The sequence below is a fragment of the Cynocephalus volans genome, chromosome 8 (assembly GCF_027409185.1).
Source record: "Cynocephalus volans isolate mCynVol1 chromosome 8, mCynVol1.pri, whole genome shotgun sequence".
NCBI lineage: Eukaryota > Metazoa > Chordata > Mammalia > Dermoptera > Cynocephalidae > Cynocephalus > Cynocephalus volans.
In genome coordinates, this window is record NC_084467.1 from 78081539 (window position 1) to 78098260 (window position 16722).

Sequence of the window (16722 nt, forward strand, 5' to 3'; positions counted from 1 at the left end):
ATTATTCACTTAAATATGCTTTCCAGGGCTTTTCCTCTCTTGTCTTCTTTCGGTACATCAGTTACACAGAGGTTCTTTCACTTCATGGTGTCCCATAATTTCTGCAGGCCCATTTTATCTTTTCTTATTTATTCACTTATTTTTTTGTTCCTCTGATTGTGTAGCTCACTGATTCTTTCCTCTGATCAAGTTTGCTGCTGAAGCTTTCTATCAAGTTTTTCAGTTCAGATAATATGTTCTTTACTTCTTGAATTTCTACTTGTTTTTTAAAATATTGATTCTATTTCTTTTTCTAGTTCTTTGTTCTGCTCCTGTATTGTCTTCCAAATATCATTTAATTTTCTTTCTATATTTTCTCATGACTCCCTGAAAAATTTTAAGAGGGTTATTCTAAATTCTTTGTTAGAAATTTTATAAATATGCCATTCTTCTGGGTCCATTGCTGGCACTTTTGGTGGTGTCATATATCTTTGTTCTTTCTTGATCTTTCTATTTTTAGGTTGATGCCTGTGCATTTGAGGAGATGGCTGTCTTTACCAGCTTTTTTGGGTGTTCTTTGGTGGCATTGGACCTTTATTGCTTAGTGTCAAATCTTTATCTCTATCCTGAAGTTAATTTCCATTCTGTGGCATAGTTATAGCAACTGCAACTACTTAAACACTGCACCAGAACAAACTTGTTGTCTTGCCATTATTTCCCAGGTTGGAGAAGACTTATTGTGGAGGCCAAAAGTTGAATGTTGTGGCTAAGCCAAATTGCTGCCTTGACAATGTTTCACAACCTGAGGAAGACTTACTTGTGCAAATTTAATTGTTGGCCTTTCAGTCACTTCTGGGTCATGATAACTCTCCACAGGAGCAACTAGACTATGTGGAAAATCTGGCCTGGGAATGAGTATTACCCTCGGATTGTGTCTACCAAAACACTGTGGCACCAACCCATCTCTACTGTGTGGTGCCCGTGCTGGTTGGGATGCAGGTCAGCTGCCAGTATCAGATTTTAGTGCACCCCGCCAATACCACAACTCAAGGCGTCCCCCTCCTCCTGACATGCCAAATGTTTGCTGTGGGGCAGGCCCTCAATGAGTCCCCCATGAAGACTCACAGACCACTGGGAAGATTGAACATCCACCTCTTACTCTCTTCTCTTACCTCTGAGACTGTAGGTCCAGTGGCCTTCTCTGTGTATGTTGCTGTGCTGGCTAGGGAGGGGGTGGATAGAGTGCTCTGAAGTGATCCTTTCCTTCCTCCAATTCTGGCCCCTTCCCACCTATCCAGGTACAGGGGAACTTCATAAACAGCTATGCTGGCTTGAGAGATGGGATGGGGCATTTTGAAGTGATCTTTGTTCCCAGTGGTCACAGCACATTTCTCCTCTGCATGTTTCAAGTACCTTCACAAGAACAGCTCTGCATCAGCTTTGCAGACTCCAGGAAGCTTCTCTGTGCATTGTGCCATGCCAGCTTGGAGTAGCAGCTGCAACTGTTTAAAGTGATTCTTTCACCCACCTGCCATGACTTTTCACACATTTGTGGGCTCAAAAGTCCTCTCTACTTCCTCCCCTGAGTTCTGGTGATTTCAGAATGCCAGTTTTATGCTTTAATAGTTGCTAGCTGATTTCTTGTGTTGGGCAGTGAAGCTGGGTGTTGTCTACTCTGCCATCTTAGTGATGCCACTCTTTGCCTTGAGTCATCTTGAAGAAAATCCTGCTGAAGTTGTCTACACATCAATGCACAGTGTTCTTAAAACAAAGAATATATTAGATGAGTGAATCATTAGAAGAAGGAGTTTGAGGAAAGGAATCAGAAGTGGACCACAATAAGAAAGTGCTAGTGGGAGGTTCTTGCAGGGGATCCACAAAGAACTCAAATCATCTTTAAGGAAAAGGTCCAAAGCCGTACCTACAGGGCACTGACACCAGATCAGTAATGCATCCTGTAAAACAGTTTTCTTTCTCTCATTCCCTACATCCCATGGTCATAACTTGAAGACAAACATGAGCTAGTGTGCTCTAGGAGAGGTAGAGCTAGAAAACGGAAAAAAAAAAAAAAGCGCACTCGGGAGAGTGCAGCACTGGGAGCGCAGCGACACTCCCGCCGCGGGTTCGGATCCTATATAGGACTGGCTGGTGCACTCACTGGCTGAGTGCCGGTCATGAAAAAGACAAAAAAAAAAAAAAAAAAAAAAAAAAAAAGCTATACGTCTTCATTGCATGCCTGTAAGGCTGAATCAGGGCCTAGGCTATGTGAATGAGTGGGGTCCAAGAAGGAGGCAGAATCAAGGGGAGAAACTTTGAATCAAATTTGAGAGGGAGATTTTTATTTTTTATTTATTTTTATTTTTTCATACTATTATCTTTTTTATTTTTTATTATTATGAATATTCGTGAGATACAAATTACCAGAAATTGCTTTTGTACCCCGTGTCCCCACTCAATTGTCCCACAACCACCCTCCCCTTCCCCCAAGTTGAGTTTAGTTGAGTGAGAGGTGTTTGACATTCTGAAGTTGCTCATTCAACTTATTCTTTGGGGAGAAGGCGCTGAATAGGAAAATTATGTCCTTTGGATTCTTAGAGTATGTTACATGACGGTTCTGATGAGGTGCTTCTTATTATATCGTGGATCTCTTTATGAAGTGCCCTGCTCTCATTCTGGAATCCCTCCTTGAGAAGTCGTTCTTGTTCCTGAAAGAGAAAGTGGAGCCTAAACTAAACTAATAAAGATTAACATATTTCTCATATTTGCTAAATTAGTTACCCTTTTGGTATTTACATTAATCCCTCAAGAGGTTTTGGCACTTGTTCTTGAAATCCATTCTTCCCACGACTTCCATTATATCACCCTTTCCTGAATCTTCTATTCCTCACCATAATTTTTATGGGCTTTCTTTACCCTTCAGAAATACCATCATCTTAGTTTCTAGAAAATTGGTGACCCAGAATTCTATTCTTGGGTCCATTCATCCACATGGAACACAGTCTTTTTGGAAAAACCACCTTTTTTTTTTTTTTTTTTTTTGCTTCATCTCTGGTCTACGTAAGTGTGGACTCTCAAATATATATCTAGGAATGTTAACTCTAGGTGTCAACTTGATTAGATTAAGGAATATCTAGAAACCAGGTAAAGTTATCTTTTTAGGTGTGTCCATGACGGTGTTTCCAGAAGATATTAGCATGTGAACCTGAGTGGACTAGGTGGTAGAGATCCACTCTCAATATCGGCAGTAACCATCTAATTTGTTGGGGGCCCAGAGAGCATAAAAACAAAGGAAAAGGTGAGAATCACTCTCTCCACAGAGATACACTCTGCTCTCCTGTCCATGGACATCAGAACTTAAGTCCAGGACTTACACCAATGGCACCACTGGCTTCTCTGGTTCTGAGCCTTCAGACTTGTACTGAGCCATGCCATCAGCATCCAGTTTTCAGATGACTTATCGTGGGACTCCTCAGCCTTCACAACTGTGTGAGCCAATTCCCCTAATAAATCCCCTCTCATATATTTATATACATATCCAATTTGTTTTGTCTCTCTGGAGAAACCCGAAGAATACAAGGAAGGTATGAATGATGGGTGAAATCCAACAAGAAGGTTATTACATGATTCAGAATCAGGGCAGGAAGATGTTCGATCAGTGAATTTAGGACAAGTCTGAAAAATTTTGGTGGCAGAGGAAACAAATTAAGTTGATGAGATCATGGCCTGCAGTGGCCCATGATACACTTCTGGACTCAACATTGATGAGTAGAGCCTGGAGAACAGGAAGGTTCTGGCAACATGGACATTTAACCAGTGTGCTTAAGTGAATAGATGGTTAGGGAGTCTTCCTACTCATTAGGGTGTTTCCAGAGATAAAGTCATACCAGGTATGGCAGAAACAGCATCGCTGTGAATTTCACTCAGTAGGAAAGGTAGGCCAGATATTTTACTGTGCAGTCTGATGCAGAAAATTACTTATGTCTCATGAAACTACAATTTCCCCATTTAGCAAATGAGAAAATAAATAATAATTCCTGTGCCAATAGATGAGGATTTGATCACAGAATGCCTCTAAAACAGTGTGCAGTGCCTAACAAGCAATAACTACTGTTTAATAGTGATATAATAATGAAGAATTCCATGGGATTATCCCCAAAGTAACCAGTCTTTGGTAACCAGAGGTGGCCGGAAGTAAAACAGTAAGGGAATGCAAAGGGTAGTAGAGTGTCTGCACTAGAACATTCCTTTTCGGGGGCATTAGGTTCTCACTCTTACACTTTCTTCTTTATTTGGGGCACTGGAAGAGAAAATTGAGATGACAATTGAATACCTGAAGTTTGAGAGTGAGGGTCCTTTCTTGCTCTGCCTTTAACAGGGCCCTGTCCTGCTCCATCTTCTCAATCAATTGTTTCACATGTTCCCGATAACTCCTTTCTTTCTGTTCCATCATCTGCTCATTCTTCTTTTGGATTTCCTTCAAAATTTTGTTTACAGCTTCTGCAGATTCAGCCTTTATACACTCCACTGAGGAAGAAAAATAAGCAGGGAAATATGAAGATTAAATTGTACATGTTGCTTTTGTCTTCAACCCTTTTTGTCTTATTCTTATGTAGTTGAGAAAATTTCTAGCGATCATTTTTGCACTGGATAGACACAGTAGACAGATGACCATACATACCAGATAAGAAAAAACTACCACAGAAGTAGAAATGATACTTGCTATTCTTTCCCCACAATAATGATTCCAGGCGGACCAGTATTGTGGGCTAACATTTCCAGGGCTTTCCATCTCTCTAGAGTGTTCTCAGTTGTTCTCACCTTCAATCTCTCTTTCCTTTTCTGTGAGTGACTGATCAGTCTGCAGAAGTGAATCAGCCACATCCTCCTTGGACTTGAAGTATTTATTCAGCATCTCTTCTGCCTAGTTATACAGAGGATGTTAGATCTAGGAAATAGAGCCTATGAATTAAAGTAAAACTCTGTAATTCACCTGACAATTAAGTTTAATTTAACTGCCCATGTAACAAGTCACTCTATAACTCAAATAGCATTTTAAATTTAATAGGTATAAAACCCAGCTCTGAATCTCCTCTCAAACCTGTTACTTACCAGTTACATCAATTTTAGTAATTACTTACTCTGTTCATCGAACTGTATCACTGATATCTCTTTTCTCTTATACATCTCATATACAACCATCAGCTAATTGTGTTGGCTTTAGCGTCAGAATATAACCAGAACCCATCACAGAATAATTTTTGTTACTGTGGCAGTGACTGTTAGAGTCATCGTAAGCTCTATTCTCCCTTTGTACTTTGCAATAGAACAATGATTTTTTCCCCCAGCTGGGCACATGGCAGATCATGATAAAATACTGTATTTTCTATTCAACATCTTTTGTAGCTGGGGTGCCCACATGATTAAATTGTCCAATAACATGCAACCGGAAGTGTTATATGGTACTTCATAGAAATCTTTTGAAGGGAATTGACTCACAGCCCTTTTATAATCTTCTGTTTTTCCCTCTTTTTTTCTACTTACAATGTGAAACTAAAGGATGAAACTCTAACAGTCATCTTAGAGCATAAATTGACCTTGAAGAGGGAGACCACATGCTGAGGTGCTGGAGCAGAACAAGGGAAGGGCCTGGGACAGAGATGAATGTGGGGTCATCACAGCTGCACTGGGTTCCCTCTGCCTGACTTCTCGTATACAAGAAAGGAAAACAACTTTTGTCTTTGTTAAGCCACTGCTGTTTTTCATTTTAAAGAATGTATAGCCAATCCTCATGCAAACTGATCTAACCTGAGTATTGCAGCATGGAAGAATTGCTAAGAGCACAGATTTTACTACCTGGATTTAACATTGAGGCAGTACCAATCATTACCTGTGTGATACTAGGTGGGTCCTTGTACTTCTCTATCCCTCAACCTTCCTTTTTATGAAATGGGGATATAATACACACTTTATAGGGTTTTTGTGAGGATTAAATGAATTAAGCTCTTATCCCAGTTCCTGGAATGCAGTAAGCACTATGTAAGCACACTTGTATTTCAGCCAATATATGTAAGCACACTTGCATAGTGCTTACTGCATTCCAGGAACTGGGTTAAAAGCTTAATTTATTTAAGGAACATTATAAAGGAATTCATTTAAGGAACCATTAATTCATTCCGGGAACCCTATAGAGTAACTATTATTTTTGACAGCTATAATTTGTTTATTGCCTGTATGTGCTTTGAGAGAACTTGGTCTTTTTTTTCTTTTCTTTTAATTGCTCTATCCCCATCAACTTGACACATGCCTGGTATACATGTATTTCAGCCAATGTTGAATGATCAGGTGAATAAATCAATGACTGAATTCGACAAACATTTTTTAAGGGCACCATTTATGCTTCCAAGGAGGACCCTGCTATCCGTCTCATGGGAGGCTCTTTTATTGAATGAATAAGCAAATGTATGAATAAAAGGCAGGGGCACTACACACCAATCACAGTGCCATTTTCCTTGTGCCCAGTGGGGTTTAAGAGAATCTCCTCAGAAAGTCCCCAGAAATGGTCCCCACCATATACTTTACCTGGATCCCTTTTCTGGGTGCCTGGTGGTACTTCTTCTCCAGCTCCTGTTTCCTCTGAATAAAGAGATGGTAACCTCCTGGTTTAGAAAATAAACCCCTCTTCACATCTTCTTCTAGGGGACCAAAAATATCCTGAAGTAAAGCCATGCAATGATCTGATGATGCTTTCACATTCTGCTTACAAAAGTCATCTTGTTTTTCTTTCAGTTGAGCCTGTGAAGTGACCAAATAGCACGGTTGTACAGTAAACCCACAAGGAGGAGGATGCTGCCCACACATAGACCACTGGGAATGCTTCTCCTGCAGAGACTGTGGCATTGAAATAGGGCCACACTCCTCACCTTACTGTAAGATCGTAGAATACCCCCAGGAAGGCTTGGTGCAGAAATTTATCGACTTCTCTGTTTGATTTCCTGAAGGTCCTTTCTGCTAGTTTTCCTGCTTTAGAGAATGATTCTCAGAGCATAGACACTATTTTATGTGAAACTTTGATCTTTCCAAGTCTCTAATTTCAGGAATAGTTCAGATTACAAACATCAGAGTCAGGTGGGCCTGAGTTGCTGGATCTACTACATTGTGGCTTTGTGACCCTCAACCTTTGTGAACTGAGAATTCCTTGTCTGTTTACTAGGAGGAACAATACCTATCCCATAGATTTCTCGCCAGGATTATATGAGGTGTTATAAAGAATTAATTAAGCTTGGTGAGTTTTTTAGACATGCTCATTAAGGAGTAAGTATATTCTTTAACATGAGAATATTTTTGCATATTTTTCCAATATAGGGCTACTAAAAGTAATGAAGATTGTACCATAGGTATTTTCAGTATTTAGAAAGTTTAATAGAATAGCACATTTTTCTACATTAAATCACTCAAGACACTTAACTATTAAGCTTTTTTTCTTCCTTAGGTTGGAAACATGCCAACTGTCTGCTGATATTGACTGATTTCAACAGAACCTCTGAAAGCATCAATGTATCATTTGTAAAATCCTGCCTTGCTAGCCAGGGGAAGGACTGTTGCTTGTCAAGTGGCCATTTGTCATGCAACAATCCCTCCTTAACTTAAAATAAGGCAGACTCTAAAAACATTCTCAAATAAAATTTGAGTTAAAGAGGTTGATGTAAAGGGTATGGTTTTGTACACGTCTCCTATTTTTCAAATGTCTTGTTCATTGTTCGAATTGTGAATGATGGAGCTGGAGCATATAAATAGTATAGCTTTGAAGAACGTGTGTGTGCACATGTGATTGGTTTCTCTTTCTTGTTTTCTGAATGTTTTATCATTGGCTTACAGAAAAACAACAAATTATTAGGGTTATTTAAAGATAATTTAATCCCCACAGATTATTAGCAGGGAACATGAAAATAATGTGTATATTTTTTAATTTTAAAAGAAAAAATTGTTGTTTATAAATGAAGTTGCACAATTTACTTATGTGCTTAAAATATGGTATCCAGAGGGAGAAATTAATAAAACTAGATTTTTTTGTGAAAAACTTGGCTAGTTATGGTGTCATTTTTTGTAGGTCTAAGTCTAGGCATATTCTAATCTTTTAACAATGATTACAAACATAAACACATAGTGGACTTCAACTGTTTTGGAGTCTAGGAAGAATTATTCTTTCCCCCACAAAGCCCATATTTTTCTGCTTCTCATGACCTAGAGCATGAAATATACCTTCAATTTTTTCTGGAACTTCTGGTCAACATCCTTGAAAGAGTTCTTCATGAAGACTTCAATGGCCTCTCTCTCACTGGCCCTGTGCAGTTCCAGAAGCTCCTGGAAGGTTTCTGTGGGCAGCTGCACCTTCTGGCTCATTTGCTGGTCATAGTGGGCAATGGCCTTTTGCACTGCAACCGAGTTCTCTATCTGGGCCAAGGACAGGACTGCGTTCTCCATGCAGGGCAGCTCCCCACTGCTGATGGCATTGATGTAGGTCAGCACCAGGCACTTCAGACCTACAAAAGAAAATTTTTATAAAAAACAGTGGCCATCAGTTGATGGACAGAATATTCTGCAGGCTTTTCAAGTGAGTGTCACAAAGAATAGTTTTAAGGATTTTCTGAGGAAGAAGAGTGATTGAATAATTTCTTAACTTGTAGATCCAGAGGAGATTAAACTTTCTCTTTCCTCTTCTTTCCTTCACCCAAAATGAATGTGTTAGAATGAATGGATCAGGATAAGGACATTGCAGGGGCTGAGATATTAGGTCTAGGTCTTTCTTACTCTTCTTATATATCTCTCTCCCTCTTCTCCCTTTATTTCCTTCTCTCCTTTGTTCTCTCTCTTCACTCCTAATTTATGAAAAAGGCCAAGGAGAAAACTTAGCCTTTTTTTCCCTCCAGAGGTGCAGGCCACTAATTCTGTGTCTGGCTTAGATGAATGGGTCTTCCTAGGTATCTTCTCATCAGAGCTACATGTAGGGAGAACGAGTCATCTGGGTTCTCCCAGGGCTTCGCTGGTTGTAGCACTGAAAGTCTCACACCCAGGAAAACTCACAAGTAAGTGTTCTTCGTGGCTCAATACTGGACTTTCTCTTCTCTTTGTATGGTTTGAAGTACCTTCTCTATAGAGAGCTTATGAATTTTATTTTTTGCTTTGCCATTATTTTTAAGCTTTGGATTTGTATATTTAAATGCCTGTATGATATCTCTTAATAAACTCAATATTAAAAAGCCCAAATGTAGACAACTTCGTATACTCTGAAACACTATTCCTTCTGCAGATATTACCATCTCAGTAAATAACACATCCATTTGAGCATTTGCTAAGCTCAAAACTCTGGAGACAAGCTTCACACATCCTTGTTCTTAATCCCTCCGTACATGCATGTTCCCTCCATCGTGAAGCTTTTTGGATTTGATATGCTTGGATCTTATCCATTTTGACCATCTCTGCTGCCATAATCTTAGCCTAACACAATCCGCATTTACTGCTAAACCATTGCAAATAGCATCCTTCTTGTCATTCTCTCCCTTACAGCACTCCAACACATTATCTACAAAATGCTCAGAAAGATAGTTATAGATATAAATTGGATAAGTTTCTCTCACTGCCAAAAATCCTTCAAGACCCTCCCACAGAGCTTAGAACAAACTCTAATCTCCTTAAAGTCACCTGCCAGGCCTTTCAAGACCTGACCCCTGCACACTTCTCCAATCCTGACACCACTCCTGCTCCTTCTATTCTTGTTCCAAACACCTTCTTCTATTGTCTTCAAGTTGCAATGTTCTTTTCTGCCTCACATCACATTACTTCTGTCTGTAAAGCTGGTCCTCCCTGTTCTTCTGGCTAACTCCTACCCATTTTTAAGTTCTCATCTTACATGTCGCTTTCACAGAAAATACTCTCTATTTCCCAATCTAAATTACATCCCACCTGAATAGATCCCTTACTCTCTTATAGCGGCCTACTATTTTCATTTATTGTGTCAATCACTATTTATCATTATGTATATTTTTACTTTTAAAAAATATCTTTTGCTTCCATTATGCTGGAATAGGAATAGAAATCACAGTTACTTTATCCATCATTAGACCCAGTGGTTGGTACATTGCAGGAACTCTCTAAATATTCTTGAATCAACAAACAAGAGAATTTTGCTACAATCAGTGGCAAAGTCTTACTTACATATGGTATTTGCTTTTTTTCTGACTTTGTTGCTCTGTGTATATCTCCTGGAAGGCTATTTCATAAATTGGGAGCTGAGAAGTTTGTGGAGAAGGTTTTTATAGCACAATTGAATTCTAGTTCATTTTTCCCTCCTTGCTTTTATAAATATAATGATACTAGAAATAGTTTTAGTTCTCATTTAAAGTTCATAATGTGATGTTTGTGTTGTGTTTTCCTTGGCATTATTGGACTATGTATTTGTTGGAAGTGACTTTTGTACCTTCTTCTTTTATCCTCTACAATAGGCAGAAGGGAAGTTCAGGTAAGAAGAGGGGAGAGTGTGACTCACGAGGCCCATTGACTGTGATGCCACCTGGGAGGGTCTTGGCATTGGAGTGGCTGAGGATGTAGGAATAGAATTCTTCAGTTTGTTTGATGAATTCAGGGTTCAGATCTTCCTCCTTTAGCTGCTCCAGGTGGACAAGGTACTTCCTTGGAGCGGGCCGGTCGAAGATGAAGCACTTCCTCTCTGGGAAGAACTTTCGGATGCACAACTGAGGCTCATTAAAGTTTTTACTTTTTTGATCTGTACCTGCAGGAATGAGATTAGAGATTGTACAGCTTCAAACGAATTACCTCAAATATATGACCCTTCAAGTTCATAATTTTCACAAAGTTTATGTAAGGAGAAAATTAACTATTGATGAATGAGGAATAAAAGAATTAAAGGGGTAGAGAAAGAAAAGTCTTTCTCCAAGAAGAGGTAGGTAATGCAATTTAAAATTGGGTCCAAATTATTTATCCAAGCAATGTTTTCATTTCCTCTAACAGAACAGGTAGGTAAGCACAGTGACAAAATTATAATATTCAGCACCTACTCAGGAAAGGTTATTCTAATATTGTTGTCTTTCTATGTGTAATCCAACCAATGATCAGGCCCAGTAACCTTGTTTTAGCTTCAGCGAAAGCTCTAGGTACTCATCAGCATTGATAGGTTGTCCATTTGCTTCCGGTTCCCGGGGAAAATCTCTCAGAGTCCACACAAATGCTGGAAAGAAGCTCACGAAGTCAGCTGAGTCTTCTACCTCACTATGATCAGGTGAGGAGTTTGCTCTTATTCTATCTGTCATCTCTGTCACATAGCTGAGATGCTAAATTAAGAAAACTGGAGAAATGCTACTTTTAATGCTGTATTTTTTCCCAGTGCTTACCTAAAATATTTTTTCTTTTTATTAGCTCATTTATTCATTCACAGACATTCACTTACAGAATGTATTTATTTACAACCATTTATTGAGCATCTACTATGAAACATGCACTGTCCCAAAGACTGAGCATATTGCAAAGAAAGAGACAATGCTACCATCATAGATTTACATTCTAGTGATAGAGGCAGACAACAAATAAGTAAACAAAAATAAAATAAAATCTCAGATATTGGTAACAATTGTCTTGGAGAAAAATAAACTAAGCAAAATGTTGGAAAACAGCTGTGTATGTCTGCATGTGGGGTGGTTTGTGTAATTGTCCAGGTAAATTCTCTCGAGGTTGTATTAGATGTGATTTGAATGAATTAAGGCAGCTGTCCATGTACAAATCATTAGAGGAAAATTTCAGACAGAGGCCAAAGCACCTGTAAACCATTAGATGGAAAATTACTAAGTGTCCAACATATATCAAGTAGTCCAGTGTGGTAGGGTAGAAGTCCCAAAAGAAATAGGGGTTGGGACATATAAGCTCCACAAACCAAAGTGAGAAGTTTGAAATTTAATCTAAATTTAATGGGAAAACTTTGGTGGGTTTTGGGTGAAGAGAGAACATATATTTTAAAAAAGGATCATACTGGCTGGTATCGCATCTGTGAGGGTCAAGGGTTCAAACAAAGAGAACAGTTAGGTAGTGGAGCAGGTGATGAGAATTGGTCAGTCTGGGGAAATATCTGTTGGGAACTGAAAGGATTTGCTTACTAATAGTTTCTAGGATATGATGGAAGAAATAATCCAGGATAATTCCTAGATTTTTGATCTGAGCATCTTTGTGAACGATGTGGGAATCTACCATGATAGGAAAGACTGGGGAAGGAATAGTTTTGGACAGAAAAATAAAGAATTTTATTTTGTATATTTTGAATTCAGGATGTCTCTTACACATCTAAATGGAGATGTTGCATCTGCAGTTAGATATGAAAGTTTGAATTTGGCTGTGATTGGAGATACAAATTTAATAGTGATTGACATATAGGTGCTACTGAGAGCCTTGAGGATGGATGAGATCACCTAGGGAATGACGGGAGAGAAAAAAGAGAAGAGGCACTATAACTAAAGGGCTATTTAGAGACCAAGAAGAAAATGAAGATGTGGCAAAGTAAACTGAAAAGATGCACCAATGAGGAAGGCGGATAATTAGAAAACTATGAAATCTAGACACCAAAAGTAACAACTGTTACAGAAAGGAAGAAGAAATCAACTTTATGAAATGCTGTAAGAGGTCAAATAAGATGAGAACTGCCCATTAGATAAAGGACTGTGAAGCTGACTTGATGAAAGCTAATTCAGTGCAATATTGGAAACTATGTTCATGGAAATGGTGAAGTTGCTGATTATGACCTAAAGTAGGTAATGCAGGAGGGTGAAAGATAATGAAGATATGAGGAGGTGATGGAACTGAGAGAGCAGAGTGTTACATGAGTATCTATTGGTTTTTAGTCTCTAAAAAACACTAGGAGCTGAAATCTTTAACAAATGAAGAGTGTCTTTACTGAGAGGTTGGTAGATGACTGCAACAAAGAAAGGTGATATGAACCCCCTACCAACAATTCCCACATTTCCTTTAAAAACATTATTGAAACACTTTTTTTTCTCTCTGCCCCATCTGCACCACCAATGGCAACTCAGCCTCAGGGAAGTTAAATCTGATAGGATCTTCATTCCCATAAATTCCTCAATGAAGCATGGTAGTTTGGTCCTTAAAAGGATACAGTAGCTTCTCCAAGGCATGATTGTTGATGGTGCCCATACTGTTGTAGATGAAGGTGCTGCTCAGCAGCATGACCAGGACAGAGATCCACAAGTCATTCTTAGGATTACTCTAGAAACACATTAGAGGAAAAGGCTTGGAAGTTTATTCTTTAGGAACTTTTTAAGATATTCATTCTCTTAGTCATTTCAACTATTACACTGACATTTCTTGCAATCTCATTTCCTCATCTATAAAAGGATGCTAATCATACTTTTTTCTTAGTGTCTCCTTTTTGCCCAATAAGATGAAATAAGATAACATATATAGAAAAACTAATGCAGTATCTGATGTACAATTAGATGCTCTATATTAGTTGTTAGCACTTATTCACTCAACACATTCGAGGGGTCTTCAAAAAGTTCATGGAAAGATTCACATTATCTTTTATTCATTTTTTCCACGAACTTGTTGAAGTGTTTGTTGATCATGGGCTATATAAAATATACTATGCTTGGCATGCAAATTAACTGAGCACTCAAATTATATTCAATTAATTTCAACAAATACAGGCACCTACTAAATGTTTCACATGGTTCTTGTTACTCTCAAGATGACTATTTCAAAATGATGACAAATTTTTAAAATGAATTCAACAAATTTGTCACTATCTGTGAAGAGCTTACATCTTAGTAATGGACATAAGTAGTGCAAACTATAGCCATACATTAAATTAAAAATAAGTCTGTCAAAGAAGAACATAAGCTATTACAGTTGGAGAACAAATATATGATGTGAAGAATTCCTGGTAACCTTGAGCTGGTGTTAAAGAATTGGTACAATGTGGACTTGAAGGACTGACGGTATCATGCAAGTAGAAAGACCAGCAGAAGCACAATCAGAGATGTTATACTTCAGGAGTCCTTTGCAATAAGCATAGAGTTATTTAGTTTGCTGGAGCAGAGGTTAGAAGGCTGGATAGTGAGCTCTTGTGGTGAATGATAGCTTTAAAGGCCAGGCTAATTTGTATGTATAAATTATAGCATAATCCAGAAATTATTTCTTGTGTAAAACATGTGAAAATTTAGCACTGAGCCTTTGAGTAAATGCAAAACTAGAATCTATGCCTAGAAGATTATATATGGGAGTTTAGGGGAGAAAATACTTTATTCATTACTTTTTCCTCTCATATTCCAGTTTTTAATAAGAAACCAACTAGAATAGTAATTAGTGGAACCTGTGATAAACAATGAACTCCTTAAATATTGACACTATAACTTTATTTGATATATAGTTTACAAAGGAAACTGAATATCTAACTACTTTTTAGGTAGAAATAAAAAGTACATACTATTCCCAAATAAATCTCAAATTAAGGCAACAAAAAAAAGACAGGAATACTATTTATTCAACCTATTATTATAAAGCCAAAATATAAGAAATCCATCTTAAAATGTCTGTTGTAGGAACAATGCATAGTTTCATAGAACCAGCCCACAGAACCAACCACAGAGGTGTTTCAAAGCCTTCCAGAACGCTCTGTGAGTAGTTTAGATGAGCTTCACCATGAGAAATGTAAACCTAACTCCCTTAACTGGAATGCACCCTTCACCTGGTAGCTCAGAAGGTGGGCCAGAAGAAGCCCTTCCTTGTTCTGTTGGAAGGGGTTGCTGCTTCTCTTTCCTGCCAAGGCACCCTATACATTCCTGTACGTGGTGGCAATAGTGATGTGCTGCTTGCATCCACTTTCAGACTGAAGGATTTATTCCCTCACTGTGGTGAGAGGTGATGGAACACAGCCCTCAGGTCTCATTTCTCTTAATGAGAAGGGCTTCTGGGACTGCCTTCCGATTATTGGTCATTGTTCCAATTTGGGATTGCTTGAAAGGGTCACTCTCATCACAGAGCTCCACCATGAAATTGACAGAGGCCTGCAATTGTAGGCCTCTGTCTTTTTTTCCTTCTTTCCCCCACATTCCTCAGGTGTTCTGCCCAAGAGCTCACCCTAACAACTGCCCTGCATGTTAATCTCTATTCGGTCTGCTTTCAAGGAAGCCCACCTTGTTTTAAATATCAAAACACCAACAACACTGTACTTAAGTTTGACTGTATACACGTGGTCTTCTGAATGGGACTGAAGGCTCTTTGAAGGCAAGGCCTTTGCTTTGTTCACTGATAATCTATAGTTTCAAATCCAGAGGCCTGGAACTTAGTTGCTCAAAATTACTTATTAAATTGAATCAAATCATTCTCCACAGTGCCAGGAAATAAAGATTTTTACCTAATGTACCACAATGTGTGATTTTACCTAGAAGTGAGGTTCAAAAAGATCAATGCTCACCTCATTCTCTATAGTTGAATTTCTAGATGTCAAGAATAGATCCCATAAGTTAACTTACAAATAACTGTTAAGAAATAAAGAGGAATCAAGAGTAAAAGGGATCTCTGTGTGACTCTCTGCCTTACCTTTTCCACATCGTCCAGGCTGTCAGTGTCCAGAAGGACCAGGGTGTGGTTGGGCTTGCAGGGGTGAGGCACACACCACATCCAGATGCCCTTGGTTTCAGACTGCACCGTGGAGCCCAGAGGGAAGCCTGAAGGGAAGAGGAAACAGCAACATACATTGACAGCAGGTAGACCAGGCTGCCTGGGGACTACAAGTCAGACTGGTAGGATTGTGAGTACCCAGGAAACAAAATTGTGCTTTCTTCATTACATCAAGACGGTCCTATTTTGTATGCCAAAAATAGTTTGAAAAAAATGGTGAGGTTCAAATTCCAAGAGGAGTGTATTGAAAGCAAACATAAAGAGGCAAGAAGTGGAAAAAGGAAATCAAAACACTATAATTTTGTTTTACAAATTGATAATAAAACATCGGGTGGTAGCCACAGTGGAATGTGGAGTTGGGGGGATTTTTAAGATGACAAATAAAAGTAAAAGAGGGTGGGATTCTCAGCATCAATAGGAGAGATTTTCCTTAACAGGAGTAAAACAAGAATAAGGAGCGGATTACAGTAAGGTAGATAAGTTGGTGTTAAGAATTAGAAGTTTTGTCTGAGAGAAGTTGGATTCTCACGTGACCCTGGAGGAGAAAGAAGATGAGCTACAGCAGGATCAAGCACACAGCCCCGGCCCCAGGACAACACTCACCTCGGTTCTGTCTTATCAGGCGATTCATCAAGTAGGATTTTCCTGTATGGTACAGCCCTACAATGGCCACCACCACTACAGGCTGAGAAATCTTCTCGAGAATTTGCAAAGCTTGCTGATTCACTGACAGCTGCATGTTCTTGTTTTCCACCAGACATATGGGGGCCCTCATGTCTTCAGATGCCACGGTGGCCTGCCAAACCAAAAAACCTCGCAGTAGAATACTACATCCAATTCATCTTAAATTATGATTATTCAAGGCACATGCATATCTGGTTCCTGTTGGTAACATGTTGCTTTATTTTTCTGGGGCTTCCCTTTATTTTTTCTAATTTTTCTCTTTTGGAGTGCAAATATCTTTCATATACCTATCCCATCACTGTATTTTGGAAGCAGATAACTTTTTTTCTAGTTCCAAAGAAATTTTACCCCAGGAGGGATCAT

General features: G+C 38.8%; 1 protein-coding gene across 2 annotated transcripts in view; it reads right to left on the bottom strand.

Moving 5' to 3' along the window:
• Window positions 1–2425: 2425 nt before the first annotated feature.
• Window positions 2426–16722, bottom strand: part of LOC134383203 (uncharacterized) — a 55622-nt gene continuing 41325 nt past the window's right edge. For both annotated transcript variants that reach the window (XM_063104093.1, XM_063104094.1), the window contains 10 exons: window positions 16279–16471; window positions 15595–15722; window positions 13151–13260; window positions 11120–11316; window positions 10523–10765; window positions 8239–8519; window positions 6559–6771; window positions 4798–4900; window positions 4310–4503; window positions 2426–2684 (listed from right to left, as the gene is read on the bottom strand). In XM_063104093.1, coding sequence (XP_062960163.1) covers window positions 2571–2684; window positions 4310–4503; window positions 4798–4900; window positions 6559–6771; window positions 8239–8519; window positions 10523–10765; window positions 11120–11316; window positions 13151–13260; window positions 15595–15722; window positions 16279–16471 — 1776 coding nt within the window. In that variant the 3' untranslated portion in view covers window positions 2426–2570. The remainder of the gene's footprint in view (window positions 2685–4309; window positions 4504–4797; window positions 4901–6558; window positions 6772–8238; window positions 8520–10522; window positions 10766–11119; window positions 11317–13150; window positions 13261–15594; window positions 15723–16278; window positions 16472–16722) is intronic.